A 17,997-nucleotide genomic window follows, 5' to 3' on the forward strand; every position below is an offset into this window, starting at 1 on the left:
CAAGGGGGTGCTCTGCTCCTTGTTGAGACCTCTCTCATTCACTGTCATACTTACAACAAAAAGCAATAATTTATTAGGGTATATCTACACAGCAGGGTTATTTTAGAATAACTGATGAAAAGCTGATTTTACGAGGAGTAAGGGAAGTTGAAGGAAGTGTGTGCTTCCTTTGACTTTCTGCTGAATTAAGCTATTTTGACTTCAGCTGCACAATTGATGTAGGTGAAATTGTGTAGCTTATTCCGACTTTACCTGCTGTGTAGATGTGCGTTAGAGCCTTGCTGAACCAAAATAGGTGTTAGGTAAGGAGAGCTATCTTGAACCACAAAGTATTATCTAAAATTGGTGATTAAAAACAAGCACTAATTGCAGTCAAAAAATTGCATGAAGTGAGTTTAAGATGAAATTGAATGGTGGAATGCCCCCAGGGATGCAGGTTGGTGGTAATGAAGGACTCCCTTGAAATGGAAAGAAATGCCTGTGCTTGAAAAAATGGAAACTGGATTGAATGATCAAGTTGATGGGAGTGTGATAACTGACGTCTCCCTTTCTAGACATTTTAGAGGGATAAGCTCACAAACATCCCAAGAATATTTCAGGACCTTACAGTCCTCAGGGTTGCCACTTTGCAGGCATTTCCTGTCACATTCAAGCAACAGTGTGGTTGTGTTACTCTATCACCATCAAATCTGCTGAATCCAAAGCAATCTCTGGGAACTAAGATATGAGCATCCTGCTCTCCATTCTCCCTCCTGCCCTCCATGAGATGATCTCTTTTTTCTCTTTTGTTTGGTTTTTGTCTAGAGAAACTTGATTTATTCTAACAAAGACGATTTATGAGGTGACTTCTACTTGACCACTCTAAGTACCTACGTAGAGAAAATATTTCTGGTAACAGAGGATTCTTCAATCTAGCAGAGAAAGACATAACCAGATCCAATGGCTGGAAGCTGAAGTTAGATAAATTCAGATGAGAAATATGGTGCAAATTTTTACCAGAGAGGGTAATTAACTTTTGGAACTATTTTGCTGAAGGAGGTGGTGGATTCTCCACTAGGGAAAGTCTTTAATGTTAAATAGCTTTAAAAAAAAATTAGATGCTTTAGCACAACCAGAAATGATAGTGTTGATACAAAAATTACTTGGTGAAATTCTCCAGCCTGTTATGAAGGTCAGACTAAATGATCATAATGGTCCCTTCTGGCCTTAAAATAGATTAATCCAATATAGGGTTGCCTGGTGTCCAGTATTTTCTATTTTTCTCGGATGGACATTGGGACATTCCTCTCCTGCCACATCTGGTGGGGGAAGTGGGCTGGGATTTAAAGGCACAGCAACCCTTTTTGGTGCAATTTTTATTTATTTATTTATTTATTTATTTATTTATTTATATTTTTGCTCTACAAGTTTGGTCTTTTTTTTTTTCCCCCCCTCACCCAATATTTTCCCCACCATGTTCGGTATGTTTTGTGAAAGTATCTGGCAACCCCAATCCGATCAATTCCAAGATTAACCATCGTTGAAATTAACTCAACTCCACATTACCATCCCCATATCAAGCCAGGTCAGGCTAAGACTTCAACCAGATTCACCCCAGCATGAAAGAAAACCAATGAGAAGAAACTAGAGCAGATCAGGCAGATTTATCTCAGACTGGGGAAGTGAGTGGGGTACAGAAGGTAAAGCCTACAAGTATGTGACTGACTTCTGTACCATATCCTACCTATGACATTTGAATTAGGCAGGCATCCTAAGATAGGTTTTCTTTCTTTCCTCTCCCTTCTCTTCTTTTGTGTGCATTTGCCTAAATAGCAGGACTCATAACAAGAATTAGCATGCCATTAGCAGACTGAAATATTATTTTCCCCAATAAAGCCTTGCTAGTACCAGCAAGAATCTTTTGAAATCAAGTTTCCCTCTGAAAGTCTTTGAATGTGAATCAAATATGAAGGGGAACTTTCCTAGAATGAATAACCATTTAACTTTGAATTCCAATCATTTTAATGTTTTTCTCTTGCTTTAAAAAAAAAAAACCAAACATTTGGAAGGATTGTCATAGTGTGGTCAGAGTCCCTTTTACACAAGCACCTGAATCCACAATTAACTTTCACATTTAAACAAGAAAACACAGGTTCTATTATCATCTTAGCAGAACCTCATACCGCTCTATCACAACATAACACAATGGTGATTTGTTGGTTCATATATTTAATCTTATTAGTGGTACAATAATGAATTAGGCATATCTTGCCAACTGCATATTACATTTTATTGGTGCTGTGTTAATTAACTATATTCACAGAGTAAAATGCACTAAATTAAGAAATTGAGATTCCAAGTTCTATCATTGTAATACCAAGCATTTCTCTTGGAACAAATCCAAATTGCCTTCTGTAAAAACCTTTTAATATGTCTCCAAAACAAAACAAAAAAATCTTCTTGCAAAATTATCTTCATAATGTCACAGAAAGTCTTGTGTATCTAGATTCTAAGATCTTTAGAATCACCCAGTAGTCTATAACCATGAGTTAACTAGATACCTGTAGATCAAATGATGGCATATTTTTTTCTCCATTTGTTGTGGTGTAATAGGACTGACTCTTGCTTGCTGTACTTGTACACCCAATCCAAATTTCTGAAAAAGTAAAATTCTTTTGTCTGGATGCAAGGCAGCTCTTTCTTAGGCTGGATATTTGGATGATCACACTCGTTGTCCTTTGTGTGTCCCTAATGTACACTGGGCTGTTTTATTAATATTTATGATACATTCAGAAGATTTGGATTAAACTGTCAAATTATTCACCATATATTTTAGGCAATGAGGGTACCTCTACACTGGGGGGGGGGGGGGGTTTCCGAAAAACTCTGCCTCATCCAAGGAACGCGTTTGCTCTTCCGCTTTTTTTTCTGGAAGAGCAAACATGCTGTTTCGGGGAGCCCTGTATTCCTCGTTCTGCAAGAGATAAGGGCTTGCCAAAAGAGAAGGCTTTTCCACCATTTGGCCCCATCTAGACTGGGCCAAATGGCGGAAAAACCTCTTCTGGAAAAGTGATTGGAAAAAGCTATGCAAATTGCAGTAATTTGCATAGCTTTTTTCCGAAAAAAAAACCCTATACTGTAGTGTAGACCTAGCCTGAGAGATTTGCCATTGTTTTCCATGGACTGATAAAGGAGTAGTAATAACTTGCATTATCTAATTAGCTTAACATTACTGTGGACTTCAACAAATATCCCACATCTAGCGATGCCTCCTATAAAAGTCCCCACAACTGCTTCTGTATAGGTTTATTGAGGCAGTGGCTTTCAACCATGCCACACTACTGTATTCTTGTCAATAGTCTGGTTTGCCTTGCATACCCCGAGTTTCACCTCACTTAAACTACTTGCTTACAAAATCAGACATAGGTGTCACCTCACACCATTACTGAAAAATGGTTTATTTTTACCGTATATTAAAAAACCAATTGACTGGAGTGTACATATTGCCCTTACATTTTGATGTTTAATATAGAGCAATATAAACAAATGATTGTATGAAATTTTAGGAAGAACTGATTTCATAGAGCTTTCTATGTAGCTTGTAAAACTAGGCAAAATCTAAAAGAGTTGATAAACTCTGGAAAATCTCTGCATTAAACCCAATAGTACATGTTTCTCTGACTGAGAACCACTGCATGGTTCCATAATTTATAGATAGAATGACATGGAATCTTAGCTGCTTTGTGGAATCATTCTTTGGGTGATGGAGGCTTTTTAATAGATTAGCTATAAAGTTGGAGTTTGCTTTACAGCCTTAGCTGAGAGCCAGCTGCCTTGATAGTTCAAGCCATAGAGGTTCATGCACTAAGCTCTAGAGGTCCAAAGTATGGTTTTGCCTGTTGGTGATATGCTGTCATACAGCCCCAGGTACTGCAATCAAGAGACTAGATAAGAGCAGGCCCATATGCAGGGTGCAAACACACTTCCCAGGATCCCTCAAGTAAACATGTTCTGGCCAGCTGGAGGAAGGCAGGAGCAGTACGCTGCCCCACCCCCCTCCCCTGTGCTCCAACCAGCCGGGGGAAGGCGGGAGGGGCGCACTGCCCACTCCTCCCTTCCCTGTGCTCTGGCTGGCCAGGTGAAGGCTGGGGCTGATTTTCCTGCCCCTTCACCCCAGGAGCTAGGTCAGAGGTAGGGCTGGGCATCTGGGGCTCTCCCTGCAGCCTTCTGCCCCTGTGGTCAGCGAGCCAGCACCAGGCACCACTTCAATGCCATACCCGCGTAGGGTGGGGCAGGGACTGCTTGTGCTAAGGAGCTTCAAAGGCAAAGGCACCGTAAGCCCCATGTATCCCCTCCTCACAGGCCAGGTCCTGGGGAGCAGAGCTGCAGTCACTGCTGCTGCTTGCTCTCTTCTGAGCTACTGCCTGTCCTTGGGACACAAGTATGTGTCACTCCAGAGACCACCCAGAGCCACACTGCGAGCTGCGCTTCCTCTCCGGTGTGTCTTCATTCCCAGGGCTCTGCAGCCCAGCTGTGTGGAACACCCCTCTCTCCTGTTCTGGTTGGTGGGATTCCGTGTTTTCCTCTGCCCTGCCCATGCCCATGCCCAGCATTGCAAGTCCTACAAAGCCAGGTCCTGTTCCTAGTAAGGATGTTCAATAACAATTAATTTACTAGTTGAGTAGTGGATGGAATTTCCATTGACTACTTGACTATTTGATAGGCACTTCCGCATTTCTCCTTTGAAATGTATAGGAGTCCCCGGGCTCTTGCGCATTTCAAAGTGGAACCGCCCACATGGAGCCTGGGGTCAGCGGGGGACTCAGAGTTCTATGTGGCAATGCTGCTTTGAAATGCCATGCGTTTTTAAATGCTGCACTGAAGCTTGGGATCAGATGGGGAGTCCCCAGCTAATCCCAGGTTGCATGGAAATGCCATGCAGCGCCCAGGTTCAGCTGGGGACTGACGCCAGGCTCAGCATGGCATTTCTGCAGAACCTGAGATCAGCTGGGGACTCCCCTGCTGACCCCAGGCTCTGCATGCTTTGAACTGCTGTGCTGGAGCCTGGGATCAGCGGGGGAGTCCCCAGCTGACCTCAGGTTCTGTGGAAATGCCCTGCAGAGCCTGGGGTCACCTGGGGAGTGTTTCAAAGGGACAGCCCCGCACAGAGCCCAGGATCAGCTGTGCGGCACTGCCCCTTTGAAATGCTGCCCAACGTTTCAAAGCTGCAGCCTCTGAGTGGAGCCCAGGGTACAGGTTCTGTGCGGTGCTGCCACTTTGAAATACTCCCTCTTTCCCCCCTTTGCTGCCTCTATCTGACTAGTGGAAATCGACTAGTCAACTCAACTATCTGATAAGCAAATGCTTATTGGATAGTCGACTGGTCCTTAACATCCTTAGTTCCTAGTCCCCGGGGTTCTTGTTTTGCACTCCAGTAGGCCCTATTACACCCGTTTTGCAATGTAATGTCAGTTAAAAGTGTGCCATCAGAATCAGAAATGATCACAGAAGTGTGCTCTGGTTTTGCACGTGCAATGAAATGCCAATTAGCCAGTCTCGGCCTCTAAGGCTACGTCTACACTGCAATGCTATTTTGGGATACCAGAGTATCCTAAAATGGCTGTCCTGCATCTTTACAGCCAGCCCTTTATTTTGAAATCTAATGGGCTTGTTATGTCGGCATCCCTGTAAACCTCATTCCACGAGGAGTAAGGGATGTTTCGGAATAACTGGCTATTTTGAATTTAAATTACAAAATAAGCTATTTTGAAATACAGTTGAAATAAGATATGCAAGTTGCATAGCTCAAATTGCATATGTTATTTCGAGCTATGCTGCAGTGTAGACTCATCCTAAAATACCAGAACATACAGCACCAAAAGACCCAAACGCTACATTAACTGTTAAAAGCTGCAATGTTTGAGTTCGTTGCCTTAATGTGAGTTAAAACATTGTTCAGGTGCCAGATTTTCAAAGAAGGCTGCAAAGCTCCCATGTTTGCAATTGGCTCCTAGCTATTTGTATACATGTACAAATTATCCATGTTGCAAAGGCATTTAATTATTTTTTGCAATACAACAATGGATACAGTAAGTTCATACACATGTTTACAGAATAAACCTGTTGCCTTCTCCTTTGGAAATGAAGCCTTAAACGAAATAAATGGTGTGCAATTTGATCACTGTATGCACAGAATACCTACTAGTTAACATGCGTTCTACTAAACCGTGTGCAACTAAAACTATTGTTCATCTACAGGTACATGTTGTAAGACAGACACTGAGGTTTGCTAGGTCTCTGCAAAAAGATGCCATTTGACCCAAACAGAATTCTGTTTTCAACCTTCCCCAATATTGAAGCGAGGAGACTTTTAGGTGGCAGTGCAGCTTGAAGCATTACTAACATCAAATTTCCAAATCATGATGTTGGCTTAAAAATAATTAAGATTTAAATGGGGAGGGGAGGCTGGCTTTTAATTTGCCATTTGGTGTTAGGGCCTTTAGGGTTCAGGTTTTTCAATTTTTTTCTTCAGCAATAGTAGCTAGAAACCAATCTTCTTTCTACCTGAAAGCTGATATTCTCTTGTAATCACATGAATCCAAGAACTTTAAGAACATCAGATAACACGAGACTCACAATAAAACCATGAGAGGTGGCAACTTGGATTAAAAATCAAGGCACCCTCATAAAAGCAATGGGCATTCTTTATGACAATGATAATAGCTTAAGTGGGAGCCTTACTATATTTTGCATTTATTTGAAAAGGATATAAAAATATCATCAAGTGTCTTGACAACCACACTCAATGGAAGTGGTCAAACTGAGCTCAGCATGCTGTGTTTCCCCTCTGCTGCCCCCAAATATTACATACTCCAGGTGGGTCTGAGTTCCAAAATTGCCAAAAAAAATTTCAAATGAAATAGCTATGAACAATGTGTGTAAGAAAAGGTACCAAGTGAAATTCCATCTAAATCACTGTGATACAGGAGAGAAGGCAACCTTTTATACAGTGAGCACAAAGAGAAACAAGGTGGGTGAAACAATATTTTATTGGACCAAATTCTGTCTGTCTCTAGTATAATGGGACCACACAACTACAACTGTGCTGCACAACAGCAAGAGAAGTAAGGGGACAACATTCAGAAAGAGAAGAGGTAGGATGAATATCAGAAAAATCTTTCTTTTTATGAGCTAGCTAATTCTTCTAACATCCCTATGTATTCAGTAATTTCTTTATATTTCAAAAGTATAGGCACCCACCCAGTGCTCTTGATGGCTGTACCATATATTAACAACTTAAACCAATACTTAATTGGGGGGCCATGGAGATGAGGTGTGTTCACGTCCTTGCAATTCACATTTTGGGGAAAAAAGCACACAATACCCTCGAAATTCCTGCATATGGGCCTGAAGAGCCCCCATTTTAAATTAATGGAAGTTTATAAGACCTTGTAGGGATGCAGAAAATCCATGCAAGTGAACTGAAAGGCTAAGAATTCTGAAGACAAGCAATAGCCCAACCAACTACTTATTTAAAAAAAAAACCTCAAGTTATTATTTTGGAGGCCTGCCCAGCTCATGATGTGGAAAGCTTGGGGGATCACAGTATTGTTCTACAGCAGAGCTCTACTCCTCTGGGAAGGTTGGGGGTTGCCTACCAGGGAGCTTGTGGGAGACTAGGACCTCAAGCTCAGCCTCTAATACCCAGTGGCTAATTCAGGCCTGAGAAAAGCTTTCAGTAGCTAGGCTAGGCCGTCCCGCCCCTCTCATGCCCGTTGCTTTCCTTGGTTGGCTCTCTAATTCAACCCTATCCAGAGAGAGCCCTTGGCGGAACATCCCCCAGCACCAAACTACATTTCCCAGCCTGCGCCGCGAGCCAACGCCAGCAACATATCTCTCCATTGGCTGCTTCCTTGCCAGCCACCAATGAGACGTGGGTTTGTTGGTAGGCGGGCTAGGGAGAGTTTGTGTAGCTGAGGAGGCTTTGCCCCAGCCTAAGTGTGGGGCACAGCGGGATAACTCCGGTCCAGCCCCGCCGGCATGGGGGGCAGCGAGAGCAGCTACGGGAACAGGAAAGTCTCCTTCGGGCTGGATGAGCAGGAGCGAGTGCGGGTGCTGCAGGGCATCAGGGTGAGCCGGGCTGGGTCTGAGAAGGCAGCTGGCTTGAGAGGATGTGGGGGCGGGAGAGGGGCTGGGGATGAGAGGGAAGCTTGGTGGGGGAGGGGCCTTAGGTGGGTGGAGTTGGGGTGGAGGAGAGGGACTGGGTGGAGTAGTAGGGGGAGCGGTGCTGGGACTAGGGAGCGATAGCTAGCTATGGAACTGGTCTGTTTTAGTGAGATACAAGGTATTCCTCCACCCCCCCCCCCCAGCTGTTTAATCCATTCTGCACTCTGGTTAGAGAAGATTTGACATTAAAGGCAGGAAGTGGCAGCTGAGATACTGGCTCAGAGAGCATCCAAGGGATGAGACCAACACCATTTAATTAATATCACCTGGGCACTATAGTGAATGGTGCAATGTAGATACTGTATATAGGGGCATAGGAGTTGAGAGTGAAGATTAAAAGCATCTCCAGTAGTATTGGGCAGGGAGTGGTTAAAATTGGATCTTAGGAAGGCAGCCCCATTTGCCTCCTCATAGCATACCCTAAAGGTACAAAGGCTTCAGAGGGGTAGTAGCCAAGTTAGTCTGTAACTGGAAAAAACAACAAATAGTCTAGCAGCACCTTGAAGACTAACAAAACATGTAGATGGTATCATGAGCTTTTGTGGGCACAACCCATTTCTGTGCCCACAAAAGTTCACGATACCATCTACATGCTTTAATAAAAGATAGGACTATGCAGCACTTTAAAGACTAACAAGATGGTTTATTAGGCGATGAGCTTTCGGGGGCCAGACCCACTTCCTCAGATCAAATTGTGGAAGAAAATTGGCATGACCATATATACCAAAGGGATACAATCAAAAAAAAATGTGAACACGTATAAAATTGACAAATCAGATTTTAGAGCAGGAGGTGTAGGGAGAGGGGAGGTTAATGTCTGAGATACTGTCTTTTGTTTCAGCAAGACCACACTAACACTGCTACGTCTCTATTACTAATCTATATGTTTTGTTAGTCTTTAAGGTGCTGCTAGATTAGTCATTGTTTTTAAAGTTCTTTGAGCTACAGTTGGTCATGTCTCTAGGTTGCATTTTTCTCTTTTGTATTTGTCTCCTTATTTCTTTACTGTTACTTGACTTTTTTTGCAATTTTGCATTATTTCCTTTGTGCCAGTTGTATCCCCTTTGGCTGCCTATTTGCTTAGCTCAGTGTGAAACGGCCTGCTGAGTGAGACTAGATAAGAATGTTCATATCTTTCCAATCATAAGGATCTGACTAGTGGTGTTTTAGATTCCTGTTGCAGATCTTTGATATAGAGTAGAATCTAAACCTAATCAATTTTCTCTATGCTGCTGTTTAGCTGGGCCCATTTAATGTTCAGTTCCATGAACAAACTACACAACAAAATGAATTGCCTTGTTAATTTTATGTTGCTGCTCAGCTGAATGTGGTTGAATTAAAGAAAATTGTTGATTCATGGTTATTGGTTCATTCCATTGATCTCTAGGAGTTGAGGTTAAATGGAGGGAGCCCTGATATTTGTCATTATAGGAGCTCACGCTAAAGGAATGGGGACCTCCCTAGCTCATTCATTTGAATTACAAAGCTGAATCCAGTCGCAAGCTTTTATTAAATGAAATAGGCTTCATCACTCTTGGAACTCTAAGGGAATTACTTTGTTTTTTACAAAAACCTCAGATGCTTTATAACTAGTGTTGACAGTTCATTTTCTTTCAAGGAAGTACACCCACTTCTGTAGAGTTGATAATTTTGTCCTTGTCATAGCTAAAACATCATAATTATCTATCTCTTTTTTTGCAGTGCATGTTGTATGTCTGGAGCTGTGTTCCCAGGGATCTGCTGATAGCCTACTGTGTGTGTTTCATTTATAGCAGAAGGGAATAGAGTTGAAGTCTTAAGACCAAACTGACTATCACAATATGCAATCAAGATGTTAACATGCTGCTTATTTTGGGTACTAGCAGCAAATTTAAAATCTATATTCTGGTTTATGCCCTGAAGTGTGTCCATGGGACACTGAAATTGAGTACCCTTCAATTTTGTCCACTAGGGAGGAGTGGCTAGTACAAGATTAAATCAGATAACTCAGAAGAAGTGTAAATAAGAACAGGTAAATCAAAAGACATGTAAGCCCTGTCTATGCCATCAAAGGCAAGGGCAGAAAGACACTTGGAATTGAATTCCCAGGACATTTTTGCATGTATTTTCTACTTTGCCAAAGTATGAGATAAGACACATTTGTCCCTTCCATTTCATTATTGTTTTGTGAAAAACTCTTCCTAGACTTACAAAAGTATGAACTGAAGATCTGCTAGATAATGATCCTTCCCTGCTCCTCCCACCCTCCTCCCACACTGTGTACAGGATTGTTCCTTATAGCTTGTTCTTCAGTTCTTTGTCCAGTCTAGCCTTAGACTCGGTTACTGGAACTCCATAACTTCCTGATGTGATATATTTTCTAAATGTGAATTGAACAACAGATACTTTGATCTGAAATAATGTTTTAAAATAACATAAGCAGAATTAAAAATAATTACCTGTTGGTGACTCCACTTAATAAAGAATAAAAATCAAGAATTGACTCACTTAACATCTCCCCAACAAATTGCTCTAGCTCTCTGAAGATGTAGTGAATCGAATGAAGGAAACTCCTCAACTTAAAGGAGACCAGAGACCATCTTCCTTTTCTTCTTCATCCTATGGCACTGCATCACCACCACAAGCTGCAGAAGGGAAACCCAAGTCTACTACAGGTATTGTCAGATTGTGCTGTGTCTCCAGTCTAAAGTTTTGATACTTGGTCACTGAGGCCTGGTCAATGCCATTATACCGTAACAAGCTTGTACCTTGTTATGACATTCTTGTTATGATAAGTGGCACTTCCACCTGCGTGGGTATCAGTGTGACTATACCTACTGAGCATTCATATTTCAAGAAATATTTTTTGGGGGAAGGGAGTGAGGAAGACAATGTTGTATGTAACTAGAATAGCTGGGAGCCCTGGTTTCTGTTTCTGGCTTTGCCAGTGCATTCTTAACAAATCATTATCTGACTTCGGTTTTCCCCATGTATTAAATAGTAGTAATACCCATTTCATTAAATATTTGTGTGACTTCATTATGCGTGATAAAGTTCTTTTGTGATCTTTGGATGACCGGTGTAGTAGTAATTCAAAGTATTTCTTGCAACCACATTCCTATAAGAACATTAGTCATATCAGCTCCTTTCGTTGGACAGGAAATCTGCCGTACATGTGTCATGTTGTTTTTCAAGTTCAGAAGAGAAAAATTTCATGAGCTGATGCTGGCTATTACTAGAAAGCTGAGCTTTGCCAGTTTATCCTCTTCTCTGTTTAGCTGCATGTTTAATGACTTGTTTTCTCATTCAAGTCAGCTGACTCTTGTTTTCCCCTCTCATACTCAAATATATATTGATACATTTGTCATTGATCCCATAAAAGCCTTAAAAATAGTGATGCAGGGGGTTGGTAAACCATTCCTTTGCCAGAGACCAGCATTTGTTTATGGCTGAAGTCTTGTTTTAAAAGTGGGTTTAGTGGTGCCTCATCCTTGTCCGTGTTAGGGATGTAAAATCCCATTTAATTGGTTAACCAGTTAAATGAGGAGTTTAACCAGTTAAATGATTTAAATGGGAGGTGGGCAGGATCCCAGCTTGACTGGGCTGGAGCAGTTCCTGCTGTGGACAGAGGCTGCTCTTGCCAACTGGAGCAGCCCCTGCCTGTGGTGGATAATGGGGAGCTGATCCATCTCCTACCGGTTGCTATTTACATCCCAAATCACACTCTAATTTGATTTCTGCTTACAAAAGGCCAGTGCTGGAATAACAAAGGGAAGCAGCAGATCAGAAGAGAGATGTTTTTGCAGATTTGAAGAAAAGAGATGTAAAATAACACGATAGGATTAAAATAACATGAGTGCTTGAGGTGGGTTGGGGTGAAGGGCATTAGTATCCCCCGACTGAGAGAGCTTGTATAAAGCTCACTGTCCTTATGCTTTGTTCAAGGAAGTATTGTTAGCCTCTTACTTACATTAACACTAAATTCAGACACAACACTTTATACAAATTATTTCTTTATTTTCCTTGACTTTTTTTATTGTACTGAGTGCTCCCTTAGTAGAGTGTTGCTGATTTGTTGAGAATATTGCTCTTCCTTCAAATAATGTCCCTTCTCATGATGTGATGGTAGCCAGTGTTTTCTTCCACAGTCATCACTTACTTCTGTTCTTCTCTTCAGAAGTCCATCCACCAACTACCAGTAGCTCGGGTCGGAAGCCCTCTGAGGCAGAGGAGGACCTGTACAAAAGGTAGGGGGACACCCTTCCTGTCAGGAGACCTGTGCTTCTTGGGCCACAAATATGCTCTATGTAACGCTGTATTCTAGAGTTCATTGTGGTGATCAGTGTATATGTTGTTGCGTAGTATGCCTTTAGTAAGGTTTTAATATAGGCAAAAGGCTACTAGGCATCTTTAGTTGATAGAGTATGTGACTCCTGGGGTTGGAGACAGGTAAGGGAGCTGGGAACCAGTGGGAAGGTGTCAATAGAAACATAGACAAATGGAGTGAAGAATGCTTTCTGCTCCACCTATAGAAAATCATGCAATACATAAAATATATGTCCACTTGAGCCTAAAGTTGATTCTACCTGCTCTTGTCTCCTAAGACTTGTTGCATCCTTCAAAAAAGTCTGCCCAGACCTCAAATCTGTTGATTGGTTTAATTCTGCATATGGGTTAGAATCTCTAATTATACCTGAAAAATCTGTCCAGACATCTTCAGCTGCTTCTCCTGGTGCCTGCTCCACTGTATGTGGTGGCTGCCATCCTTTTCCACAGTGCTCTGGGGCTTTCCTGTATGGGGCATTTTGGCTTACCACTGTGTCAGTACATATAAAGGTACAGTGAGAATGAGATGACTTGTGTGAAATGTGGTCCTTGCTGTGTCTCCCACAGGAGTGTCTGTTGCTTGTTCCAAGAATGTAGAACAATAGGAGCTCCAGCTTCCCCATTGCTGGAGGGTTGTCCGTTATAAAATGGGTGCATGTGTTTTCTAGTTTCTCTAGCTGCTTTTTCCTCTTCTTTTTTTGATGTATTGGCATTCTCCTTGCAGTGTGCATGCTCTCTCTGCATGTCACACAGGTCCTGCTTTGGGGACTATGAAAATGAGTCTTCAGTGCTATTGTTGGTTATTCAAGCTTGTAAACGTGGCGCATTGAACACACTGTCCACAGTTGTGTTTCTGACCTGCCTAGTGGACTCTCTGGAAAAGAGGTTCAGTTCTGTTTTTTACTGAGATATTGAAATCCGAATTGCTGGTAGTCTCTGCTCCTGTCTTACTCTGCTGTTTCTGAATAGATGCTTTAGTGAATGCTGCAGAGAAAGAAAGGGAGTAGGATGGAGGTCTGCTGTCTCTTGTGTGCTGATAAGCCTCTCTCCTTGTGCATGTGGAACTCCCTAGGTCTCAGTGGTAGTTACTTGGGCTATGTCTACACTGGAAAAAAAATCAATAACCTCTGAGTCTCAGAGCTGGGGTCAATTGAATTGGGTAATTTCAGTGTGGACGCTTGAGCTGCACTCTGGGACCCAAAGTCCTGTGATGGGGATGGGTCTTAGAAACCAATCTGCAACTCAGGCCTGACCATTTACACTGCAGTTTTTAGACCTGCAGCATATGCGCATGTCAGCTGACCCTGGCCAGCCACAGCCATGTTCCATGCAGTCTTTTCTTGAGGTGTAGACAGATCTATAAATGCACTAAATTTGCTCCATAGTGGTCCTTCAGATTAAGACACATAGCCTGTGGACATCCCTCAAAGGTTGCTTCCCCTACATCAGTCATCCCACTTACACGGCAGAGGGCCCCTTCTGCCTCACAGAGCAAATACAGGCAGTCCCCGACTTACGCGGATCTGACTTACGACGGATCCGCACATACGAACGGGGCTTTCTCACCCCGGAGCTCACAGGCAGCGGTCAGCCACCTCGACCTCCGGGGCGAGAAAAGCCCCTGGTCTGCTGGGGACCGTCTCCAGCAGACCAGGGGCACCGCGAGCAAACCCGCAGCAGCAAGAGCAAAGCCTCAGATGCGCGGGACCCCGCCGTGGCTGTGGGTTTGCTCCCGGTGCCCCGATCTGCTGGGGACCGTCTCCAGCAAACCAGGGGCACGGGGAGCAAAGCGGTCCCGTGCCAGAGCAAAGCCTCAGAGGCGAGGCACCCCCCGCTGCCGCTTTGCTCCCTGTGCCCCTGGTCTGCTGGGGGGGGCGCAGCTAGTGTGCCCCCCCCAGCAGAGCAGGCTTTTCTTGTGGACCCTGGGGCAGAGCAGCTGGGGCGCTGCCGGTTGGTCCCGCAGCGCCGCTCTGGGCACTACTGGACCAACCGGGCAGCACCCCAGCTGCTCTGCCCCAGGCGTCCTGATTCAGCCGCTGCTGGTCAGTTTCAGCAGCGGCTGAATCAGGACTCCTGGGGCAGAGCAGCTGGGGTGCTGCTGGGTTGGTCCAGTAGCGCCGAGGAGCGGTGCTACTGGAGCAACCCAGCAGCACCCCAGCTGCTCTGCCCCAGGCGTCCCCAAGTCAGCCGTTGCTGAAACTGACCAGCGCTGACTACAGGAAGCCGGAGGCACAGTTGCTCTGCCCCGGGCTTCCTGGAATCAGCTGCTGATCAGTTTCAGCAGCAGCTGACTTGGGGTTCTTAAGTTGAATCTGTATGTAAGTCAGAACTGGCGGTCAGTTTCAGCAGCGGCTGAATCTGGACGCCAGTTCCGACTTACATACAGATTCAACTTAAGAACAAACCTACAGTCCCTATCTTGTACGTAACCCGGGGACTGCCTGTACGTAATATGGGATTGGGAGTAAAATTCGGCTGTATCGATAAAATTCTTTTTGTGTAGCCTGCATTTTATTTTTTTTAAAACAGCATTATATCTAGCTTATTAAATCTTTTCCTAACTGTTCTGTGGTGACTGTCGGGGAAGAGCCAACCTTAACAGAATTGTATGTTTATGTGTTTTGTGGTCCCTTGTTTCTTGAATTGTTCATACTGAACTTTCAAGTCACGTTTAAAGTTTCCGGCGTTCCAAAGTTTCCACAGAAGCCCAAGAGTTATGAGCAGGCTATGTCCCAAGTAATCACATCTCTGTTTTGTTCCTGGCCAAGGGTAGAGCAGATTATTCATGAGCCCAATGCCAGAAGTCTGCTGAGCATCTTCTCTCTGCCTTTCGTTGGCACGGATGCAGGTATGAGCGAGAGCAGGCACTGGTCCAAGAGGAGCTGCTCCGGCTGGCCAAGAGGGAGCGGGAGTCCGCCAACGAGTGTCTCAGTACAACCCTCCAACGGGAAAAGAACAACACCAATGAAGAGAAGCAGAAAGCAGCTCAGCTGGTAGGTACAAAGCAACATATTCCTAGGCAGGAAGAAGGCCTGAAACGTTTCCCCTTTGAGGGATCAGTTGTATGCCATTATTTGTGTAATGAGTTCAGCAACTGCTGCTTAGTCCCAAATCCATGGTAATCATCACTTCATAATTCTTCACCTACCTTTTGGCTTACACTTTAATTGGCAAGTCTGTCATGTAACTAACCCTATGCTGAACTTGTGTGGGAACAGTATAACATCTGATTACATGCAGGGGAAAGCATTGTCTGTGGGAGAGTGGAGATGGCTGGGAAGAGAGCTTGCTTCATATGTAGTGTTGGAAGAGACAAGCATTGTGGCAGCCTGTGCTGGATGGAGCTTTGCTAAGCTACTGTGTGTGTGACATGGGTATTTTGATGTATATACTGAATTGACCTGACTGAGCTTTACTATATCTGGACAGTTGAGTTAAGTTACACAGACATCTGAGTAGTGAGGAGTAAAATGTCTTACAGGAACTGGCAGCTTGTTCTGAAATGTAATGTCATGAATTGCCCTGTTATAACAATATGAGGATGATGCTTGCTACAGTGAAACTAGTCCTAGGTGTCACTAGATACCAAGGTGGATATTTAGACTAGTTCACTGAGAGTGATACTACTTATTAAAATAACTGTCTAGTTGAGGCAGGGGACAAGGCTGGAAGTTGAGTTCTAGGTTCTATTTCTTTTGTTCCCTTGCTCTTTTTTCCCTTCCCCACAAAACTGATTTATTGTTTGCCTTGGATTAAATCAGAAATTCTTCTGTGCCTCCATTTTCCATTTGTAAATAAGTGTTGATATTTGCCCTTTGGGAGGGGGATAATGAGGTGTAACTTGGTTGTGAAGAACTTTGGAACAGGTAAGTATCATAACTTACTATTGAGCCAACATGCTAGCCTGCTGCCTCTTTGATATTGATCTCTCTGATGTGGCTCATACGTAATTCCTGTGAGGCAAGTGATTTCCTTTGAGAAACAGCAGAGTGCAAGAATGGGAGATCTCTCTGGTTGAAGGTTTAAATATATAAAAGGAGTTGATATCTAAGGCAGGTAAGAACTGTGCATCTGGGTGAGACATTGCAGCTGGTAGGTAGCACTTAATCCTCCTCCTAGTGGGAATGGAATGTTTCTTTCATAAATATAATTAACACAGCTTTATAGAAAATGGCAGTGAATTAATTTCTAACTGAGGAGATGGCACTGCTCATGAGCGAAAGACTGAAGAGCTGTATAGGAGGAATGTCACTGAGGTATGTCCATATGTTTTAGTTAAGCTCTTATTGCTGGAACAAGCTGAGACCTGACATGACTTACAGGAGGTAGTCCATTTAGAACAGGGGTCTAAAACTCCCAGCCCATGGGCCAATCTGAGCTGCAGTGATTGTATGGCACCAGCTGGGGTGGAAACAGTAAGTAGGAACCCTTTTCATTATATGCAGAGTTATTTCCTTTATCTTTCTTTGTACAATACGTGGCACAATAGAGCTCTGCTGGGCAGATCCCATCCATGTTTCATAATATAGATATTGATGTCCAATACAATGGAGATGAAATGTGCAGTACCTCACAGAGGGACTGTGATACTTAATGGATGTTTGTAAATAGTTTGATCCTCACATGAAAGGTGCTATCAAATGGCCAAATACTAATGTAGCTGTTTTTATGAGCCCTTTTTATTTTAGCATGAAGGGCTAGCCGTGGAGCTTCTTGATCAACTTCTCCCTTACTCTGCTCCTTGTTTTTGCCCTGCATAGATCCACCTCTTTCCAACGCAGATACCTTTTCTTTTTCCTTTATTTCTAATGTATCACAATCTTTTTTCTTCCCTTTTAGTTCTTATATTTTTTAAAACAAAACACACCCAGCCCTTTACAGGTGAGGCTGCCCCCACACATTTCCTTAATCTGCTGGGGCCGTTTAGCATGCATCTGTCAGCCACCCAGTCAGAGGCAGTGACTTTTCAGGCTTGCTGGTTTTAACCAAAACATTTGAAACAAATCAATGTAGGATGGGGAGGGCGAGAAGCAGACTGGAAATAAACGCGATTAAGCAAAGACATCTCATTACTGCTCTAGAAAAGGAGGATTATAACCTATTTTATAGAAGGATCTCATTCAGTGGCTGTGCGTGCCAGTGTTATCAGAATAGAGAGAGAGCAAATAGAATAAATGAAATTAATACTTTGAAAAGAAGCATTACTCGGATTTGAGAACTGAACTAATATGATTTGTGCAAAGCCCTGAAGTTCTTATCTCCCTGTTTAATCCCCCCAGGATAATGGCTATGTCAGATTTATTGACCCAAAAGTCTTCTCTTCCTATGTCCTTCTCTCCCTCTCCCCACCATCCTCATTTCTCCTAAAGGGTGAATTCATAATGGGTGAGGACAGCCTCAAACCTCATATAACTGCTCCCCTGGGGGGGGGGGGGGGAAAGCTGGAAGGCATTGGCTTGGTGCATGGAAGCAGGCTAGGATGGAAAT

General features: G+C 43.4%; 1 protein-coding gene across 4 annotated transcripts in view; it reads left to right on the plus strand.

Annotated features, from left to right (window-relative positions):
- Positions 1–7,908: 7,908 nt before the first annotated feature.
- CHCHD6 (coiled-coil-helix-coiled-coil-helix domain containing 6) overlaps positions 7,909–17,997 on the plus strand; it is a 183,542-nt gene continuing 173,453 nt past the window's right edge. For 2 of the 4 annotated variants that reach the window (XM_089781217.1, XM_089781216.1), the window contains exons 1-4: positions 7,910–8,109; positions 10,721–10,859; positions 12,362–12,431; positions 15,359–15,503. In XM_089781217.1, coding sequence (XP_089637343.1) covers positions 8,020–8,109; positions 10,721–10,859; positions 12,362–12,431; positions 15,359–15,503 — 444 coding nt within the window. In that variant the 5' untranslated portion in view covers positions 7,910–8,019. Of the gene's footprint in view, positions 8,110–10,720; positions 10,860–12,361; positions 12,432–15,358; positions 15,504–17,997 lie in introns of all 4 variants that reach the window. The other 2 variants (XM_006120208.5, XM_089781219.1) reach the window with 2 other exon arrangements.

Source organism: Pelodiscus sinensis, chromosome 11, assembly GCF_052426305.1.
Source record: "Pelodiscus sinensis isolate ZL-2025 chromosome 11, ASM5242630v1, whole genome shotgun sequence".
NCBI classification, from domain to species: Eukaryota; Metazoa; Chordata; order Testudines; family Trionychidae; genus Pelodiscus; species Pelodiscus sinensis.